The 20,068-nt window shown below is 36.6% G+C and overlaps 1 protein-coding gene across 6 annotated transcripts in view; it reads right to left on the bottom strand.

The window, feature by feature from the left end:
• The window catches only part of BANK1 (B cell scaffold protein with ankyrin repeats 1), a 266,852-nt gene that overhangs the window by 21,444 nt on the left and 225,340 nt on the right, over positions 1-20,068 (bottom strand). For 3 of the 6 annotated variants that reach the window (XM_077755742.1, XM_077755740.1, XM_077755744.1), the window contains exons 9-10: positions 19,161-19,460; positions 4,840-4,905 (exon numbers count right to left, since the gene is read on the bottom strand). In XM_077755742.1, the coding sequence (XP_077611868.1) occupies positions 4,840-4,905; positions 19,161-19,460 (366 nt within the window). Of the gene's footprint in view, positions 1-4,839; positions 4,906-13,383; positions 13,643-19,160; positions 19,461-20,068 lie in introns of those variants that run through there. The other 3 variants (XM_077755743.1, XM_077755741.1, XM_077755746.1) reach the window with 2 other exon arrangements.

The following is a 20,068-nucleotide window of genomic DNA, read 5'->3' as shown; positions in this document are numbered from 1 at the left end:
AGCACTTGGAGAACACAAACAAGATATGTTCCCTGACTATATCTTTCCCATGAGCATTTACAACCCCTGAAAAGGGCAGCCAATAATGACTTTTCAGTCTGTATTGAAGAATCGGTGTGCAGACAGAGATTATACCAGGGCCAGGCAGGTAGTTACTGAGCAGAAAAGACTTAGTGCCTGTGTATTCAACACATGTGAATAGTTTTCATTATCAAAAATAAATATGCTTTCCTTCATGTTTTTATTGACATGATTCTTTTTATACCTTTTATTTTTTCACTTTTTACACAGTTAGGAGTCTATAGGAATGTGTCTTAAGTAGAAAACATGGAAAGCATAATAAATGATAACAGCAAAAGTCATCTTATAGCAAATGACACAGTAATATACTAGGGAGTGGCTGGACATTTGAATTTTTACATGAAACATGGATTTAAGCATGGTTTAAACATGGCAAAAATTAAAATTGTATTGTGCAGATTATTCCTGAAATATAACACAGTTAGTGGCCAAATTTGACCACAATGTGGCCTTCAAAAAAGCTTCTTTTGATTATATTTTGTCTTTGGCAAGTTGGTCTTGAGATTATTGCTGATTACTATTCTCATGTGTCCCATTTTTAGCCATGACTAAGGTAGAACTTAGGCAACCAAATTTTAGAAGCTCCACAATTCTTAGGCTCATTAAGGGCTGGGAGGCACTGATATAGGCAAGTGGTTAGCGCCAACAAGTTCCCTCTACCTCCCATCTGATCCTATACTCCAAAGAAATGGTTTGCCTCCCAAGAGTGACAGCAACAGCACACCCCTGATGAGATTCATTATTTAACTGTGTGACTGAGGAGATCTGTTGATGTGACCCAAAATCACCAGGAGGCAGTTCAGAATGTTAGAAGTGTTAAACTTCATTAGTTGCTAAGTATCATATTTGAGGTAAGACTACATTAATAATATGCAGATGATTCTGGTTAGGATAGAAAAGGCCCCTTGACAGAGTCCAAGAAAAAAATATAATAGAGGAGAAAGAAAAGGTGCAACAGGTATGGGAGATGTGAGTATCCTACAATATATGATTTTGTAAGACCAGGAAAATTAACCAGATATTTCCATGTCTTTGAAGAAGTAGCCCTTAAATTCCTCCAGCCCTCTTTGACTTGATCATATTTACTTAGTGTTCTTCTAATTACTAATACTATTTCACAGAAACTTTATTCTTTGGTAGGGGCCTAATGAATCCAAGCATTCCAATCACTGGGAAGGAATCTCCCCCTAGTATAGATTTAATAAAATGAAATTAGGGGTTATAAATCAATCTTCTATGAGCGTCATTAACATGATGCAGGCTTCAAAACTCTGATGAACTCCAAACCCACTGACAAAATTCAGTTCTCTGGCTTGTAATGTTTATTTATTTTATTTTATTTTATTTTATTTTATTTTATTTTATTTTATTTTATTTTTGTTTTATTTTATTTAAAAATTTTTTAAAATGTTTATTCATTTTTGAGAGAGGAAGTGTGCGCGAAAGAGACAGTGTGAGCAGGGGAGGGTCAGAGAGAGAGGGAGACACAGAATCTGAAGCAGGCTCCAAGCTGTCAGCACAGAGCCCAACAGGGAGTCGAACCCATGAACCATGAGATCATGATCTGAGCTGAAGTTGGATGCCTAAACTACTGAGCAATCCAGGTGCCCCTCTGAATAAACCCTTGACCTCTCTGAGAAGGGGGAATGTGATACCACTCTGGCATTTTTTTCCAATTTGAAATTTTCTAATTTCAAAACCAACTCAGGAAAACCGATGTTAAAACTGTATTTTGATGGAAACTTTTATCTGTGATCCAAAGTCCTCACCATTTCCCTTATATTTTTTCAGGATGTGAAAATTGAGTTGAAGAAATCTGTTAAGTTTCCATGGAAATGGTGCCAATTAATTCTTTCTGTTCCTCAGGAAAATTCCTTGACTTAGCAATAATGTAACTTCCTGGCAATCCCTCGGCAGTCTTGAATGTAGGGCATCTGAAACACTTATAATTTCAGGGGGAAAATAGTTGGCTCTTGTAATCCCTTTTCCTTCCAGCATATAGTGAAATAATGAAATAATTTCTTTAACCTTCCTTAGAGAATCTGTCTAGTCCCTTTAGAAAAATCTTGATTCTGACAAACATTTCAGAAAAAGGCTTTGTTTTGTTCTGTTTGATGAAGCAGGTACTGCTTTTCCTATTATACCATGAAATCCCAGGATAGTTAAAGAGTAACCATTAATTCAGTAATGAAAAATCTTGATCACCTAGTATGTCCCATGGACTGGATGGTCATAAATACCTGAAAAAGTTTACAGAAAAATGGTTGGATAGAGTAAACTCTTTTGGGTTCTTAATTCTTTACTTTTAAAATCTTCCCAATTATTCTTAATTATCTCTTCTTTTCTCATACTAGATTCTGATTTCCCTGCAGAAATCAGGAAGGTTTTCCAACATTCTATAAGGTTCAATGTTCCTCTTCTCCTTGCAATAGAGGAATACTCTTTTCTGTTCTGCAAAATTACTGATGTCCTGATGTCCTGGGTTAGAGGGATCTAGGGAAACTGTTCTAACATGACTAATCTAAAACCTTATCAATCAGCTGGATTTAAAAATCTAGAGAGAAAAAATTCACACAAAATTTGATTAAAATTGAGTATCCTAGCCCTAAAATAATTTTAAAAAATCTACCTATTGTTGATCTTGAGGAAAGAAATTAAGCAACAAGATATGGACAGATACCAATCCAATAAAATATTTTATAATTAGGTTCTTATTTCCTTTCACTGTGCTCTTTTTTCTGGGTACAGAAGAGACTAGTTTTCTGTCCATACAAAAGAAAAATAATTGGTGTCTTCTAGGCTTAATGGACACTAGCAGCTTTTCCTTATGTTGCTCCCTGGGGGAAAACCAGGGGACAATTGGTAAGAGCAAGAATTCCAAGGGTCTCTTCATTACTCTTGCTATTTGTCAGCTTTCTTCACCTCTGGTGGCATTCTTCACATTTTCCCCTTCAAATTCAAACAGAATTTAATTAAAACATGATAACTGAATAACTTACTGAAAAAATGCTTCAGGAAAATTTTCTCCTAAGGAGCTCAAAGTATCCTTTCTCTTTATTCTTTCCAAAACTCTGTGAGGTATGTGGGGGAGTCCTGAAAGGAATCATCTCTACTTTGTTCATCCTGCAGGAACCGTTTGATTCTAATTGTACAAGAATCTCATATAGAGTTCTGCATTTATTTCTTGAGACAGGTAAAGGTTCAGTGGAAGGATAATGGTAACCTTAAAAAGATAAATCCTTCCCCTCATATTAGTGAATCACTAGAAATGGAAAGTTGTCAGATAGAGGGTTTTTTTGGATTTAAATTTAAAAATAGTGTATCTATGGGTTCAGAGGGGGGACCGGAAATTCTGTTTTACTATCTGCTTCATTCAACCATCATGTACTTAATTGGGCAAATGATTTAAGTACAACCTTGCTGCCATGGGAAGTGCCACTTGAAGTGATGGATGAAGATCTCTCACTTAAGGACACACCTTTGTTTGGAAGAAAATCCATGGCTGTCTTAGAAATAGGTTCACTGAGGTTCTGTATTTTTTTAATGTTTATTTATTTTTGAGAGCAGGGGAGAGGGGCAGAGAGAGAGAGGGAGACAGAGGATCTGAAATGGGTTCTGTGTTGATAGCCAAGAGCCACCTGCTGACAGCAGAGAGCCCAATATGGGGCTTGAACTCATGAGCCATGAGATCATGACCTGAGCAGAAGTAACTTGCTTAACTGACTGAGCCACCCAGACACCCCGAGGTGTGTATTTAAAAAGTGTTGTTAGAAGTGGATGCAGTCAGTGCCTAGCCATCTCTATGATAGCACAAAGGGAGACCAGCTAAGGGGGTATTCAGTGGCTGTTGTGAGAAAACTTCCTGATTTTATTTTAATGTCACTGTCAGGAACATACCGGTAGCAATTTCAAGGCAATACTATTTTGGACGAAGTTATTTCAAAGGTGAGTTGAGGTTGAAAGCATCTGCATGTGCTCACTGATTATCAGAGCCAGCCCCCTATATGTGTCACTTTTTATGTTTCTTATTTTTGAACTATAACCAAGCTTTTATTATCAGGAGGAAAAAAAATCACAGTAAACAACCCACTAGAGTTTCTCTTTTCAATAGGAACCACAAATGTCAGGGAAAACTGGAGGCAGCCGCCTCTCTATAGAGCAAGAGGAAATTTTTTTTTACTGTGTGTGATGTCTCTGTACCTTCAGGATTCAGCTCTTTTCTGCATGACAAATACGTGCTCCCAGAAATGCTGGATCAAGTGCTGAAGGCAAGAGAATAGTGAGAAAAGGGTATAGTCTTTGATTGGAGTTCAATGCAGAGTACAGAAGTCCCACGCTGGTTCCTTTCTTTGCAGAATCAATCATCTGTCTTCCCACTGTCCCCACTTTGCATTCCAGAGGCTACTTTCTAAAGGTCTATAAAAGCATAGTCACCATGCATGTTAGAGGATTTGTCTTACTTGACCTTCCTAGAGCCCTGCTGACAGCATCATCAACATCGCCACAAACATTCTCACAAGGCTGTTTCTTCCCTTTATAAATTAAAATAATTTTCTTGTATTAATCTTATTATGGCAAAATTATATTTGGGCAAGACACTAATTTAAGAGTAAAACTAATCAGGGGCACAGTTATTATTATTACTGTTTGTCTGGTTTTACAATTATTTACTTCTATCCTTGGAGACTTTATTCCATATTCATAAGACTTTAGATCTTACTTAGAGATTATTAAATAAACTGAAGTTCATGTGACTACCTTGTCTCTTAGGACCGTGGAACCTGTCACCATCAGATTGTCTTCGGGCTGCTTTTTGTTGAAACACTGTAAAAAAAAATAGCACATAATATTTATTGAACACAAACGTAGAAAAGAACAGAGAGTGGAAGTCTCCAGGAAACCAGAACACGATACATCATTTTCCTTAGTAGCAATTCTTGGATTCTATTATTTTTGAGTAGGAGGATTATTAAATTTACAATTTTCTCATTTGTGCAGCTTATCAGTCATTTCAAAGAGCATTTTCTTTAGGCGGAATTGTGCAATGCTGATGGAACACCTCGTTAAACTACTTAAATCAAGACATGATTCCATTTTGATATCAGGTAAAGATAAAAGGTGTGTTTTGCTAAAAGTGATAAATTTTAAAATCACATGAAAAATTCCATTTGCGCAGAAATTACTCATGCTGACTTTGGTGATAAGCAAGGATAATGACTGTTTCTTCCTAAACAGATGAAAAGACTGCTGTATTTCACAGATGTAATAATAAAAAAAGACACTTTATACTTGCATCATCTAGCTAGATCTCAGACCTACTAAAGCAGCTTATTTGAATTACTTCATTATCTGAAAGGTGCCTTGTTCTCATTTATTATTTCTCACGCGAACGTCTGTGAGACAAGTCAGCATTACTCACCTCATTTTGCAGATGAAAGATAAAATTGATTGTTTAATATTTATTGAGCACCCACAAAGTTCGGTCTAGCTTCTGGCATTTGTTAATGAAAAAGCCTATACCCTTTACAACTTGACTTTAGAAAACTAAACATCTCAGATTTGCTTCCATTTATTTTTTATAGGTAGTCTGAATTACAGTGTCTGTGAACTACAAGAGGACTTGAAGATTTAGACCAACTTCATATGTTTCAAGATGAGGGAGGTGGAAGTTTTACTAACTTGTAAAAAGGGCTAAGTAATTTTGCAATAATCCCAGAACTATTGTTAGTAGAGACTTGGTATAGAGCCTCAAGCCTTTAACTGCAATCTATTGCTTGGTTCTCCATAGCACTGTTGTCTTTTCTCTTTCATAACTATTTCCTTTTAAAGATAAAAGGATTCAAAAGAACCTTTGAGCATTTCCAGCATGCTTGTGTCTCTTGTTCTTCTTAGTGGCTCACCAGGATTTCCTGGGATGATGGAGCTGAGGCAAGTGACAGCCAGAGTGGCCCAGCTGGACAGTGCTTGACCACTCTGATTGGAAGATGCAGCCCAGCAGTTGTTTTATATCCTCGTCTTTAGTTTTAATATCCTTTTATTTTTTTAAATTTTAATGTTTAATTTTGAGAGAAAGAGAGAGAGACACACACACACAGAACACGAGTGGGGGTGGGGCAGAGAGAGAGGGAGACAGAATCCGAAGCAGGTCCCAGGCTCCAAGCTGTCAGAACAGAACTGGATATGGGGCTCGAACTCACGAACTGTGAGATCATGACATGAGCCAAAGATGGCGCTTAACCAGCTGAGCCACCCAGGTGGCCCGGTTTTAATACTCTTTAAGCCAATCTATTATGAAGGTCATACTTGTGTTTAATCCAGATGACCTTTTTTTCTTGAATTAAAAAAAAATGCCCCAAATCATACCACATCAAAAAGTATTTTTTAAGCATATATAGTTTGCCAGCTATTGTCAAGAGGAAGACTATTTGGCTCTACCGTCCTCTTTCAAAGAGGAAAAGCAAATATATTTTCAAAGTATGATGTGTTTAAGAGAAAATATACACATATAATAACATTTCTGGTTGAAAACCAATTTTCTGCCTCGTTAGGATTTGGAAAACATGCTAAATATAACTTAATGGTAAGTTCTGGGTTTGTGGCTTATATTTTTCCTTAAATAAAATATAATGATGGATATATGGTGTGTGAATATATTTTAGGATATTAGAAAAATTTTTACAAGTGGTGCTTGGTTTTTTTCCATTGGCTAGTTCTAAAAAGTCTTGCAAAAATGAAACACTTTTGCAATTTTAAAAACAGGCAGAGTCTTTATGCTTTTTTTCGCCAGTATCGTGAAGATAATAACTAAAAATGTCGAAGATGAAGGAGCTGTAGTATGGCATCAATTAATATGGAAAATAATCTGAATCTGAAGACAAATTGAGACAACAAATTCTCCAAATAAAAAGCACATTAATTGGTCAGTTTTAACAATTCTGCTGAAATCGGGAGGTGTAGAGTACTTGGAAATGGAATTTGTTTTTTCAGAGTTTTGGCATTAATTTGTTACATCCTATACGTTGTTCCGCTGACAACAAATGCCTAGCGTTACACTAAATGTTACACTCTCTTTGAGTTTCTAGTCTAAGAATTATAAAGAGCATATTTATTTACTGTTGACATTTCACCAGGGCTTATAGCTGGAAGAGCCTGGGATCTGAGGGAAGATTGGGAGGGGAGTAGGATGTCAGAGAAGGATGGTTATCAAAGTGCTGATAACAGAACTTTTAAAAAGCAGGTGTGAGTATGCCCCACAGTACAAAGGCCCTTTCTCCCTGGATAATCTCCTTTGAAATTCCCTCTTAACTCACCTCCAGCTGCACCCCTTTCAACTGGTCCCTTCCTACCACCTACAGACCAGCCTCAGTTCCTTACAGAGACTCACTTAGCAATTAGCACTTTGCCAAACACACCATTTTCTCATTGCTGTGGAAGACAGGAGGTGTTTTTGAATATGAGGTAATGTTGGAAACGGCCCACATTAACTTGTTTCTTGAAGAAAGAGTCCATCAAAATGATCACTGACTCAAACATGCATAACAAGGAAACATACTCTGTTAGTTTTAGGAAAAGGGCAGATAGAAAATTCCAGAATTCGTGAATCTTTCCTTTTTTATGGTTAATATTAGCTGAAACATTTTAAATTTACCAGTAAAACCTTCGTTCTAAAAAAATTTATACTGTTTTTTGTTTACCATGTTCATTCATGCAAACCTTTATAAGAGGTAAGTATACAATCCATAATATCACGAAAATTGAACATTGGGTTATGAGTCACTCAGCTTTCTATATGAAAGTACATATTTTTGTGTAAGATTTGTGGTAAGATGAGAGTCTGTTGTAAACATACAGAAATTGGAAAAAAAAATCCCACCTATATGCCAGAAGATTAACCAACCTGACACAGTGAAAGGGGCATAGTTTTGTCTTAATGTTAATAATATGTGTGACATGGGAAAATAGCTTTCCCCTGGGCCTTTATTTTATTGGTGATAAAGGTGGAGGAGTTCAGATGAGATGATCTCTGATGTCTCTCTGAATTCTGACATTCTAGGGGGCATCCGACTTCAGCTGAGGGCATGATCTCACAGTTCATGGGTTCAAGCCCCACATCGGGCTCTGTGCCGACAGCTAGCTCAGAGCCTGGAGCCTGTTTCAGATTCTGTATCTCCCTCTCTCTCTGCCCCTCCCCTGCTCACACTGTCTCTCTCTCTCTCTCTCTCTCTCTCAGAAATGAACATTAAAAAAACATTAAACATTTAAAAAAAAAACCAACTCTGACATTCTAAGATGCTACCAATCCTTATTTCCCAAATCATTCTAGGCCCAATCGTGCCTGGATAAATTCTTAAGTATGAATTTAAATAGGAGGCTCTGTTTTGAGGAAGAGATTATGTGTATCAAGGGCTTAGAATAATAGAAAAACTAGACAGTTAAATCACAGACCAAGGTTAATTTTTTTAATAATATATGGTGATCCTGTCCCTAAGTGCTTGAATTCATGGAGGATACTATTTTTTTTTACCATATTTTACGGCATCAATGTTCAAAAAAATGCTATTAAGGCAATTATGACATACATCAGCTTTGATGACTCTACCCCAGTGAAATCTTATTTTTCTTTCCTACCTAAAATTGGAACTTGAGAAGAAAGGAAAATGACTACATTATTAGTAGTTGTCACCACCTTTAAACATTAAGAAAAGACCATAGAGAAAGAAAAACAATTTTTGAGGTTTGAAATAATCTCAAACAATGCAAATGTCCCAAATACCACCTCCATTTATTTTAAATATTGGCAGAACAACTTCTATAAAATTTTCTCAAGAATAGAAATGACACTAAATGAAGAAAATTAGCATAGTATTAAATATTCAAAACATTAAGCAAAGCAGAACTATCAGAAGAATGGAGGAGGAGGAAAAGGTGAAATATAACGAATTCACTGGCACTATTTGTCTTCCCAGGTTGCTTCTGTAAGAACATTCTTTATGTCAACTTTATCTGTAGCCTATTTCAAGCAAAGGGACCCTTCCAAAGCCACTCTCCTAAAACATCTGACAAAACTTATTTGGAATTACGTTGTAAGTGGCTAAGGTAATGGAAAGTCTGTGCAATGGCCAAAGGCATTCATAAAGATGTAACTTATAAACGACAAACCCCTTGATGTTCCATGCCTGTTAGAAGTGCGACATAACATGTTTAGAACTATCACTGAAGATTATTCCTGAAACTAGAGACTTGATATAAAAAATATGCAGATTGGTATTGTTGCACAGGCAGCAGCAGTGTATTTATTATTCTTTCAATGAAGTTTCAATAGGTTGGTAACTATGTAACTGGCTACAGTGCTAGGTCCTGAAGATGCAAAGGCAAATAAGACTCAGTCATAGTTTCTATACTATTCTCCATTTTGAGGTATCCATTTAAGCAAACGTCAAATGTGTCATTAGTACCTACTGGTGAGAGGATAGAGATGAGAATCAAGGAGGGCGAACGAGGGTGGCAATTTGACCTCTGTAGCCTTACTCTTCTCACCCTTTCCCTCAATTTTGCACCCTGTGAAAACTAATCACAAAAAAAGCTAGAATGACTATTAATAACCCCCTGTCTAAACAAACAACCCCCTTGTAACCGGCAAAAACAAATTAACAGAACATTCTAATTCAATAAGTATTCGTGTTGGCTAATCAAACTGAAGCTCAGAGGAGAGATGTAGCCTGTTTGCAAATTGACCAAGATAGATTCAGCACGCCAACTGGCTTAGAACCACCATTCCATTCAGCTAGCAATAGTTACAGGTTATTAATTTGAACAAATTTATCAAACACAGGTCACCACATTTGAATAGGCACATTCAGTGTTCTATTGAATGTTGGTTGGAATGGCTACAGAGAGTCACATCAGTCACATACTATGAAGGTCTTCCACCCAAAAGCAATTTACAGCCTGGGAGATCTATGAGGTCAGGAGTTGTGACCTGTTTTAAAAGGAGAATCTGCAAATGGTTAACCAGCACACAGGATGTCATTGAAGTGTTACAGGCTTATTTCTGAGATTGGTAGAGAACGGAAGTTGGGAATCTCATAACTATCAGATGGAAAATGGCATAAATGTTCTAATTCAATGGCAATATCAATTTTCTCCTAAGGAGAAAGCATGAATTTTCTTTCCAATTTGTAATGGAAACTTGAAGTCTAATAGACATGTTCCCATAAAAATCTTCTCCCAAACTAGGAGATCTTACTATAAATTATTTTTTTCTATTTCTAAAAATTTTAATTTCTACTAGAGGAGAATACAAATTGTTTTTATTTGCATATTTAATCATTTTGATGCAAATAAGAATATTTCTATTCTAGAAATGTTTCTTATCCAGGAAGTTGAGATATTCAGAGAGAGAGAGCAAGCGAGCGAGAGAGAGAGAGCGCAATTGGTTTGTGGAATTCTGTGTAATTATAGCTTGAGGCCATTGCAATGAGTTTATTAGCAACATCTCCAATCCACCACTGGGCAGGCAGATCCCTTTCCCTCTTGTTACCAGGCAGGCAACATGTATGGAACACCTATTGCTTGCTTAGCACTAATCTGGGGGTTCACCTCCTCCCATATGACTTCATTTGGGTTCATTGCCTGGTTTTTTCTTTTTGACCATTTGGATTCAATAATGATATAAGTGAAGACATTACTCTAGTAACATTCCTAGTAATTTTCTTTTGTTTTGAAAAGAAGTGCTTTGGGTTGTTGAGGAAGTCACTGTAATACTCTAGAAACTATGATGAGTTCACCTTTTGGTTCACGCTTGATGATTATCAGAAATAACTTCTCTGGCCTTTCTTTTTATTCCTATACCAGGAAATGTTGCTATCTTAAGAGGTAACCAGTAGGATCTGGTTACACTCACTTTGAACAGATATTAAATGCTAATTCCACTATTAAGAATCAAACTAGAGAAATCCAGATTGAAAATTCTAAAAAGACAGGGCTGTCTCACTTGTGCTATGTGGTGTTCATTATGGATAGTTAATAAATAACTTGGAAAAGTCATGCAAGATGAGACACTGGCATTTGAAACCCAAGGTAAGAAGCCAAAGGTATATCACCTGTAGAGAGCTGGCCCTGTTTCACCTCTGTGTCTACAGAATACCCTTCATCTTACAATTTTTGCATCCTACTCTGTGTCAGGTACTATGCATGTGTTCTTTCAATTCTCATGAAAACTCTAAGGAGGTTTTAGCATTCTTTTTTTTTTAAACAAATGAAGCAAGGTGATGTAACGTCACAAGGTCACACAACTATTAAGTGGCTAGGTCATGATTCTAATTCCGTTTCATCTAGCTTCACAATCTTCATGAATTTTCACTCTACCAGGCTGCAGGTCCCTCCCAGGAGACTCTTCTCAGTGTGCCAATTTTCTGATTTTTTTCTCCAACTGCTCACATTTAGAGGGAAAAAAAGATGCACACACTCAAAATGCTGGTGAAAGATATTGTGAATATATGAAATCTAAAGTGAGAAAAAAGACAATTTGTGTGGGTAGCTATTTGATACATTTATGATTTTATGTTCAAATGGCCATTCTCTGAAGTACTCAGATTTACTTTGTCTTAACAAAGGAAACAGTCCATGACATTNAGCTATTTGATACATTTATGATTTTATGTTCAAATGGCCATTCTCTGAAGTACTCAGATGTTTACTTTGTCTTAACAAAGGAAACAGTCCATGACATGGTTTCTCAACCTTGGCACTATTGACACTTTGGACTGGCTAATTCTTTGTGATGGGGCCTTTCCTGTGCCGTATAGGCAGGTGTAGTGGCATCTCTTGCCTCTACCCACTAGTCATTAGCACTGTCCCAAGGGTGATAACTGAAAATGTCCCTAAACACTGCCAAATGTCTCTTGGGGGACAAATCACCACCAGTTATGAACTACTATTCTAGGTCAATTAAACTTCTTACTGAAGAGCTATTTAACAGAGACTCTATAAGCATCAAGAGTTAAGGGGGGAAAGGCCAGATTTCACCCTGCTGATGAGTAAAAACCTAAGTGCTTGACAATATTTGCATTTATTTTCACATGTAATATAAACCTTTAAATGTCAATTCACACCACAGTTGATTACTGCATCTTTCTCCATTCACTAACATAAAGGAATTGAATTTCTGAAAGATGAGGCTGGAAGAACTCCTCATCATTATGCCAACACTCAAACAGATGTGTAGCAAAGCCCTTCTTAGGTTTCATTCAATGTGTCTGTGATGTGCCACTGTGAGAAGGACAGAAAGAACAAATCAAAACACCTGGGTTACACAGTCAGGCTTGATTCCCTCTGAAGGACAGTATGAACACAGGTCTGATCAACTGTTCCTTTGCAGAGCTCTATCAGCACCCTATCAAGGAAAGGGGAGATGCAGAGAATCACAGGGAGATACAGGGGCATTGTGCTTACAAATAGAATGATAAATATGTCCCTCTGTCCTGAGAGCACCTGTAATATACATAAGAAGTCCTGGACTAAATGGCTTGGACAAGGTCACCAAGCCAGTGAGTAGGATCCAAGGCACTTGACCTAAGGCCTACTTTAATCCACTTGACCACATTTCTTCACTAATGAGAAAAGAGACCACTCTGTTCTCTCACATATACAATGATATGGATTAATTTTCCCAGGAGAGTCTACAAGTTCTTTTTTTCTGTTTGCATTTCAATTACATTGTATGTGATCAATTTCAAGTACAAATGAATTGCCAAGTGGAAAATTTCTGAGAGCAACTGAGTTGTACTTGACATTTCAGGGTCTCAGTAGCTGAGTAGCTCTCAAAAAGGTCATATACAACTTTCTTGCTCTGCAAAATGCCAAGGGCAACTCAGTAGCAATTGAAAATTGAAAGGGAAATTACATTCTACCCCAAATCAGCAACATAGACTCTGAAGAAGAATCTTGGTTCTATTAATTGCATGATGGAAAAATGGAAAATTGTCCATTGATGTTGAAAAATTTTTCCCAATAGGCAGTCATCTCTTTGCATGATTTATGGATATAGTTTTACTACCAATCTACATACACTATGCAAAATGTTCACTTTCTTTCCTTGATTAGTCTTAAATCAAGAATTCTGTCATTAAGGAGGACTTGTAAATTCATATTATTTCCTCCATATTCTTGAAGCTTAATGAACCTGATCCTTTGCCATATTATAGAAAGAAAAAGATGGAAAGAATGCAATATCTGAGCACGCAGATTTCAAAAACTTTTCATTTAAGAAAAATGAGTTATTCTTTTTGTGGTTGGTCACACAAAATTAGGTTTAGTATAACAGGAATGGAATGGAAGAATCAGAAACATATCTCTTACTAAAATGAATCATGGGTTCATAAGTTAAATTTCCAGGAGCAGCAGATGGTGGTGATGGTTGAAATAGAGCTTCTCTCTGATACATTATGCTGTGTGAAGTAGTTAGGATGCTTAATTCTATGTCAATATCCTAGAAATTTGTCCCATTTTATATGACCTCTCTTCTTCACAGTAGTAGTACTTCAAACATAGGATGGTTCAACTGTCAAGACAAATATGGTATGATTTCACTCATATGTAGAATCTAAAAAAAATGAATAAACAAACAAAAAGCAGAATCAGGCCTATAAATACAGAGAACAAACTGATGATTGCCAGAGGGAGATGGTGTGTGGAGAGGGGCAAAATGTGTGAAGGGGAGAGGGAGATATAGGCTTCCAGTTATGGAATGAATAAGCCATGGGGATGAAAGACATAACATGGGGAATACAGTCACTGGTACTGTAATAGCACTGCCTCATGACAAATGATAGCTACACTTGTGGTGAACATATCGTAATAAAGAAGCTGAATAACTATGTTGTACACCTGAAACTAACATAGCATTGTGTGTCAACTACACTAAAAACAAACAAACAAACAAACAAACCATAAGATGGTTTAAAACAAGGGAAATTCAGGAATTAGTAGATTGATATGTTATTCTGACCATCCTCCCCAGACTGTTAATAAAGTGTCCTAATGAACCACACTGATGTGGTTTTGGTCACTTTTATCATTTATTCATCTTTGTTTTCACTCAATTAATATTCATAGCCTCTACTATGAATTTAGCACTAAGCTTGGCAAAGATACAAATGATGGGCAAAACCAGAAAAGATTGGTCCTTCATCATGGATCTCATGGGTCAGAAGGAGGAAATAAATATTAATAATCCGGAAATAAATAGATCAATAAAGGAAATTTGTGGTGTCATGTAAATACACATGGGGACCAGACTGATTTACATCCAAATCCTCCATCTTCTCCTTCCTAATTTTATTATCATGGGCAAGACACTGGAACTCGCTGAATGTCAGTTTCCTCATATATCAAATGAGGCTATTGATGCCAACCATGTAGGTTTGTTCTGTGAATTAGAAATTATCATGAAAGTTGTCTAATAATAATTGTTATAATGAGTAGACTAAGCCAACTTGTCCCTTTAGAGGACAAGATATCTCCCCCTACCCCCCTTCTCCATCTCTAATAGCTTTCTTAACCTCTGACTCTACCAGAATCCAGGAAGCACACACTTTTTCTATAATTTAAAGTTAGTTTATCAAAGTCATTGCCCAGAAACTGAGGAAAGGCAAAGTAGAATTGCTTTTAATTATAATCTATTGAGTGTATGTCACATACCAAATATTGTGCTGGGTAATTATTGCTAATTTTATCTCCCTGAAAGATTACAACAATATTTGAGATAGATATTCTATTTATCCCAAACTTACAATGAGGAAATTGAATCTTAGATATATGAAGTTACTTGCTTAGATAATATCAGCTGAATGTCAATACTTTCTGCAAAACTATAATGGGGAAACTCAGTTTTCCTCCTGTGTCTTTCTTTTATGTGTGTCTCCTTTACTTTCACACTTCTGCCACACTCACAACACTCAACTTCCAGTCATTTACGGTCACCAAACATGCAGTTTTTCCCCCATCAAGCAATTCTATGACACCAGTTGAGCAGCCTACAATTTAACTCAATTCTGATACTATCAACTTGGTGATAGTGTCAGACCCCACAGGATAAGGGCTCAGTTCCAGAAGACTGCTTCTACTCTACTTCAGATGTCAATAATTTGTAGTAGATTCCTAGGTTATCCATAGCTTCTGTCTAATTTGGCTACACATTGATGGTTCCCATGGTTCCCTCTTCAGGTTCAATTAATTTGTTAGAGTGGCTCACAGAATTCAGAAAAACACTTACTTAACATTTACCAGTGTATGAAAGGATATGATAAAGGGTACAGATAAACAACTAGATGAAAAGATCCATAGGGCAAAGTCTGGGAGGGTCCTGAGTGTAGGAGCTTCTGTTCCCATCAAGTAGAGGTGTATCACCCTTCCTGTGTGGATGTTTGACAACATGGATTCTCTGGGAATCCCCTACTAGCAGGATTTTATGAAGCCTTCCTTACATAGGCACAATTGATCAATAGGTCCCTTCTCCAGAAAATGGGGGACTGAGGCTGAAGATTCCATGCTGCTAATCATCACTTGGTGTATTTAATGACTATCTCTCATCCAAGAGCCATTCAGGGTTGCCTCAATAGAGCAAAAAACACTCCTGCCATCCAGGAAATTATAAATATTTCAGGAGCCCTGTGCCAGGAATCTGGGGGTGGACATCAATATACATATTTTCTATTATCTTACAAAAGCCAACATCATTTTACTGTATCTCCCTGGTTTATCTGCCTAGTCTCCTTGCCAGTACTTTCTTGATTTTTGAAATAGTAAGTTGGGATTGTGCATCCTGAATTCTTCTTCCATCTCCTATTCTACACCCTTCTCTTTGGCTATGTTAACGCACGTTGTATGTGCCAACATTCTGCTACTACTTCTGTGCTCTGGCAGGAACTGGGGCAAATTAATGTTCTTCTAATTGAATGGATGGCTTTCTGGGAAATGATGGCAATTTTATTTAATATAGCTGCCTGAGCTATGAAAAAGAAAAAAAAAAAAGCAAAGATGTGATGAAAGACTCTTACCCTGTGAACAGCAAAGAACATCACGAAAGAATTAGCTGATGAGGCAATGTTTTCCTAATGTGGGAACAGAATGATCAACAATCAATAGCATAAAAGGAAGAGGCAAGCAAGTATATCCCCATGAAAGAGGAAAGGAAGAAATAAAGAAAAGAGACTTTAGTGACCTCATTTACAATTCAGATTTTGCTACTGATTTGGGATACGGGGCAAAAACTGTATCTGCTTTTATATACTTAAGTGCAAAAAATGTGAAAACAAAAACCCTCTACATATTGTAACCCTGGTACCTGCATATAACACAAATAGAGTGAGAACAAATCACATTGTGTAATTGAAGTAGAAAGATTTATTATAAAGGCTGATGGGTGTCAAATTTGCAATAAGTAGGTGAGATAAATAGCTTCAAAAATTTCTTAGAGACTCAAGATTTCTAAGATTCTTTAAAGTTCCTGTGTGTGTGTGTGTGTGTGTGTGACAAACTGTACCATTGTCTTATAGGGAATTTACTTAATTAATACACAGAAAGATTTCATCACCTGGTACTCAATAACTCCTTATGCTTATGTAATTAATGAATAAATGAACCAGGAGAAAAATCATCTCAATTCTCTTATTTAACATGGGATAAGCTGAAAGTTTAGAGCAATCATTGCTCCAAATTCCTTCTCTAATGAACTAAGGCAATCATCCATGATGGAAGGTTATTCTTTGGAGGAACTGGACAAAAGTAGCTCTAGCAATGGGACATGAGACACAGTGGATCACAAGAGTTGCACACTGGGCTGAACACAGGGAGAACAAGTCAAATCGTGCATTCTAAATGGTGAAATTTCCCAGCCTTCTTCCCGCACTTCCTCTCAGAGTTCTGGCAGCCAGACATATAAAGTAGGTTGGAGTTTTGGATTTTATTCTAGGAAAACTGAAAAGGATAGGATAGATCTATAGAAAGTAACATTGTGGGGTAATTTAAGGAAAAGTTGGTTATCTCCCCATTACCCTCCAATGCTGTCCACAAATTAACAAGTGGAGTTTCCATTTGGGTTTTTGGTGCTTCATTTTACACATAAAAGCACAGCTAAGATATTTGATGGATGTATCAAGCATTCCAGATAGCTCAAAAAGCAAACAAAGATAATAGAGATAATATGAAAACTACAGAACAATTAAAATACAGAAATTTAAAAACTCAAGAGCAAAATAAAAGAAAACAATAATAAAGGTATTGAATTCCGCTGCCCCCACCGCTGCCAAAGAAAGAGAAAATAAATGTACAAAAAGAACAACTCAAGAACAGGAAATGCACGTTCATGCAATGCACTGATAAATAAAGGTAATTTCTCAGACACTATGGGGTCATAGAGTACACCCAACCAAACAGATAATGAGAATATGACAGCCAATAGAAGGATGGGAAGATAAAATGCAAAAAGTAGAACATCACAACGTGGGAGTCTATACTTGTGGTCCAGAGAACTCTCCAAGGAATGGGATATAGATGATGTACCTCTTCATAAATTTCTAGAATCCAACTAAATTCTTGTGTTGAGATGTATCTATTTTCTTTCTTTAAAAATATTTATTGGGAGGTATTATCCTTGTCTAAGACCTAATACTATTCTAGAGGTCACTATATTAGACAATCTAAGAATTTCTTTTTTTCTTCTTAAATAATTTATTGTCAAGTTAGTTTCCATATAACACCCAGTGCTCATCCCAAGTGCCCTCCCCCAGACAATCTGAGAATTTTTAATTGCACCTATTCCCTGACATAATAATCTAGATGACTATGCCAGCTGATACTTTATTTTCGCTGACACATTTATTAACTTGTTATTTTCTAATTTTTAGTTTCTTGAACATCGTCAGCAGATCACTGTTGAGTAAGTACATAGTACACTGATAATTAACTTTATATATACTTGCTAAATTTTCTTATATGGATTGCATATTTCCCAATACATAATGTGTAAGCAATGGAGTGGTTCCTCTTGAACATAGTAAGCACAAATGAGTAACTTGTGCTGCTTCTGGGTAGGTTTGTGGTATATATTTAAATGTTCTGTTTGAGTACTTGGTTTAAATTGTTTGAATGTATAATCTATTGTTTCTCAGCTTTAGTTATCCCCCAACAGTGTTTGTGTCCATTTCTGTTCAAAAATCTCTAATAAAGTGTCACATTGTACTCTAGGTATTAATTTGCATATCTGCCACTTACAAACTCTTCAAGGATGAAGAAATTGTTTTATGCCATTTTTTTTCTCAGTCCCTAGGATGGCATTTTAGCCCCAAAAGGCACTCAATGCATGTGCATGAAATTCATTGATAAATGAAAGTCTTCTCGCAGACACTATGGACTCATGGAGTACATCCAACCAAATGGTATACAACAGTGCCAGAACATAACAATAGGGTAAATATACCTTGCTGGGGCTACGGATATACAAAAGTACAGGGATTTTTAAATTTTTTATTTAGATTTAACTGAGTAGAAAATGAGAAAGAAAAATTGAAGTCTAAAATGCAATAGAAATTCTATGGCAGAATGTTGGGGCAAAAAATTAACAGAGTAATTGTGGTTGCATATCTGAGACTCTAGTATTTACATCTTTTTCAGTTTTTAAAATTGTTTTAAGTGGGGTTAGGGGCAAAAAGGCAAGTTGGGGCAAAAAGTACTTACCTCTTTTTATTGTACTGCACATTATTTGTAGGAGGTGAGCTTTCTTCTTATAGAATTACAGAAAATGTTTCAAATAGAAATTCTCCGTACAAGCTGTGGTTTCATGTTCTTTGGGTAATTTGTCAAAACTATCCTTCTTAATGAAGAATTAGAAACCAGAACCCTATCCATTATTCTTATTTTCTTTATTCATTGTGTTTCTAAGTTTAAAAATGTGCCAGTACAACTCACCTATGACTTGAAAAGAAATTTTCATCTATGGGGTTTCTGACTCCCCCAAAAAAGAGGACAATTCCTCCCACTCTCAAAGCACTCACACACACACAAACAACAAAAAACATTACCTTGAGCTATGTAAGGTGTGGTTTCCTCTTTTGGAGGGATATTTGTGGGTCGAGGTGTAGGGGCAGGAGGTCTGTTTATAATAAAAGACCGACTCCCAAGTTTTTTCTTTGTACTCATATTGGCCAATATCATGTCATAATCACTGTCTTCAATCTCAGCAAATGTATATGGGTCTTCCTCCTTCTCCATTTCATTTTCTCCCCTTTCTTCTTCATTAGCTTCACCTCCCGTTTCTTGTCTTGCTCCAAGATCACACCAGCTTTGACTTCTTTCCATTTGGCCTTCCACCATTTTCCCTGCTTATGAAATATTTAGGTGGTGGTTACTTTTTTATTATGTGCAATATTATTGATGTCCTTCTGTCACTGTTTTGAAACTTCCCCCACCCAAATAATTTATATATGATCCTATATATTTCAAAAAGAAAAGTGAACTATATAATTTACTACCATCCTCCTGCAGTTTGTAATTAACTTTGCTTTTAAAAAAAGTTTAGGGTGCCTCTCTGGCTCAGTCAGAGGAGCACTTGATTCTTGATCTCAGGCTGTAAGGTTGAGCCTCACACTGGGTATAGAGATTACTTAAAAATAACATCTTAAAAAAGTGTTTAAAACACAGATTTGTCGGGGCACCTGGGTGGCTCAGTCGGTTAAGCATCTGACTTCGGCTCAGGTCATGATCTCACGGTTTGTGGGTTCAAGCTCTGTGCTGACAGCTCAGAGCCTGGAGCCTGTTTAGCATTCTGTGTCTCCCTCTCTCTCTGACCTTCCCCTGTTCATGCTGTCTCTCTCTCTCAGAAATAAATAAAACATTTAAAAAAAACCACATCTTTCTCTAAAAACGCATAAGCATATAAATACATTCCACCTAGCTTATAAGGGATTTACTATCAGAAATTTGAAGGACA

Source organism: Crocuta crocuta, unplaced genomic scaffold (genome assembly GCF_008692635.1).
Source record: "Crocuta crocuta isolate KB4526 unplaced genomic scaffold, BGI_CrCroc_1.0 scaffold92, whole genome shotgun sequence".
In the NCBI taxonomy this organism is placed as follows: Eukaryota; Metazoa; Chordata; class Mammalia; order Carnivora; family Hyaenidae; genus Crocuta; species Crocuta crocuta.
This window is presented reverse-complemented; position numbering and strand designations above follow the sequence as displayed.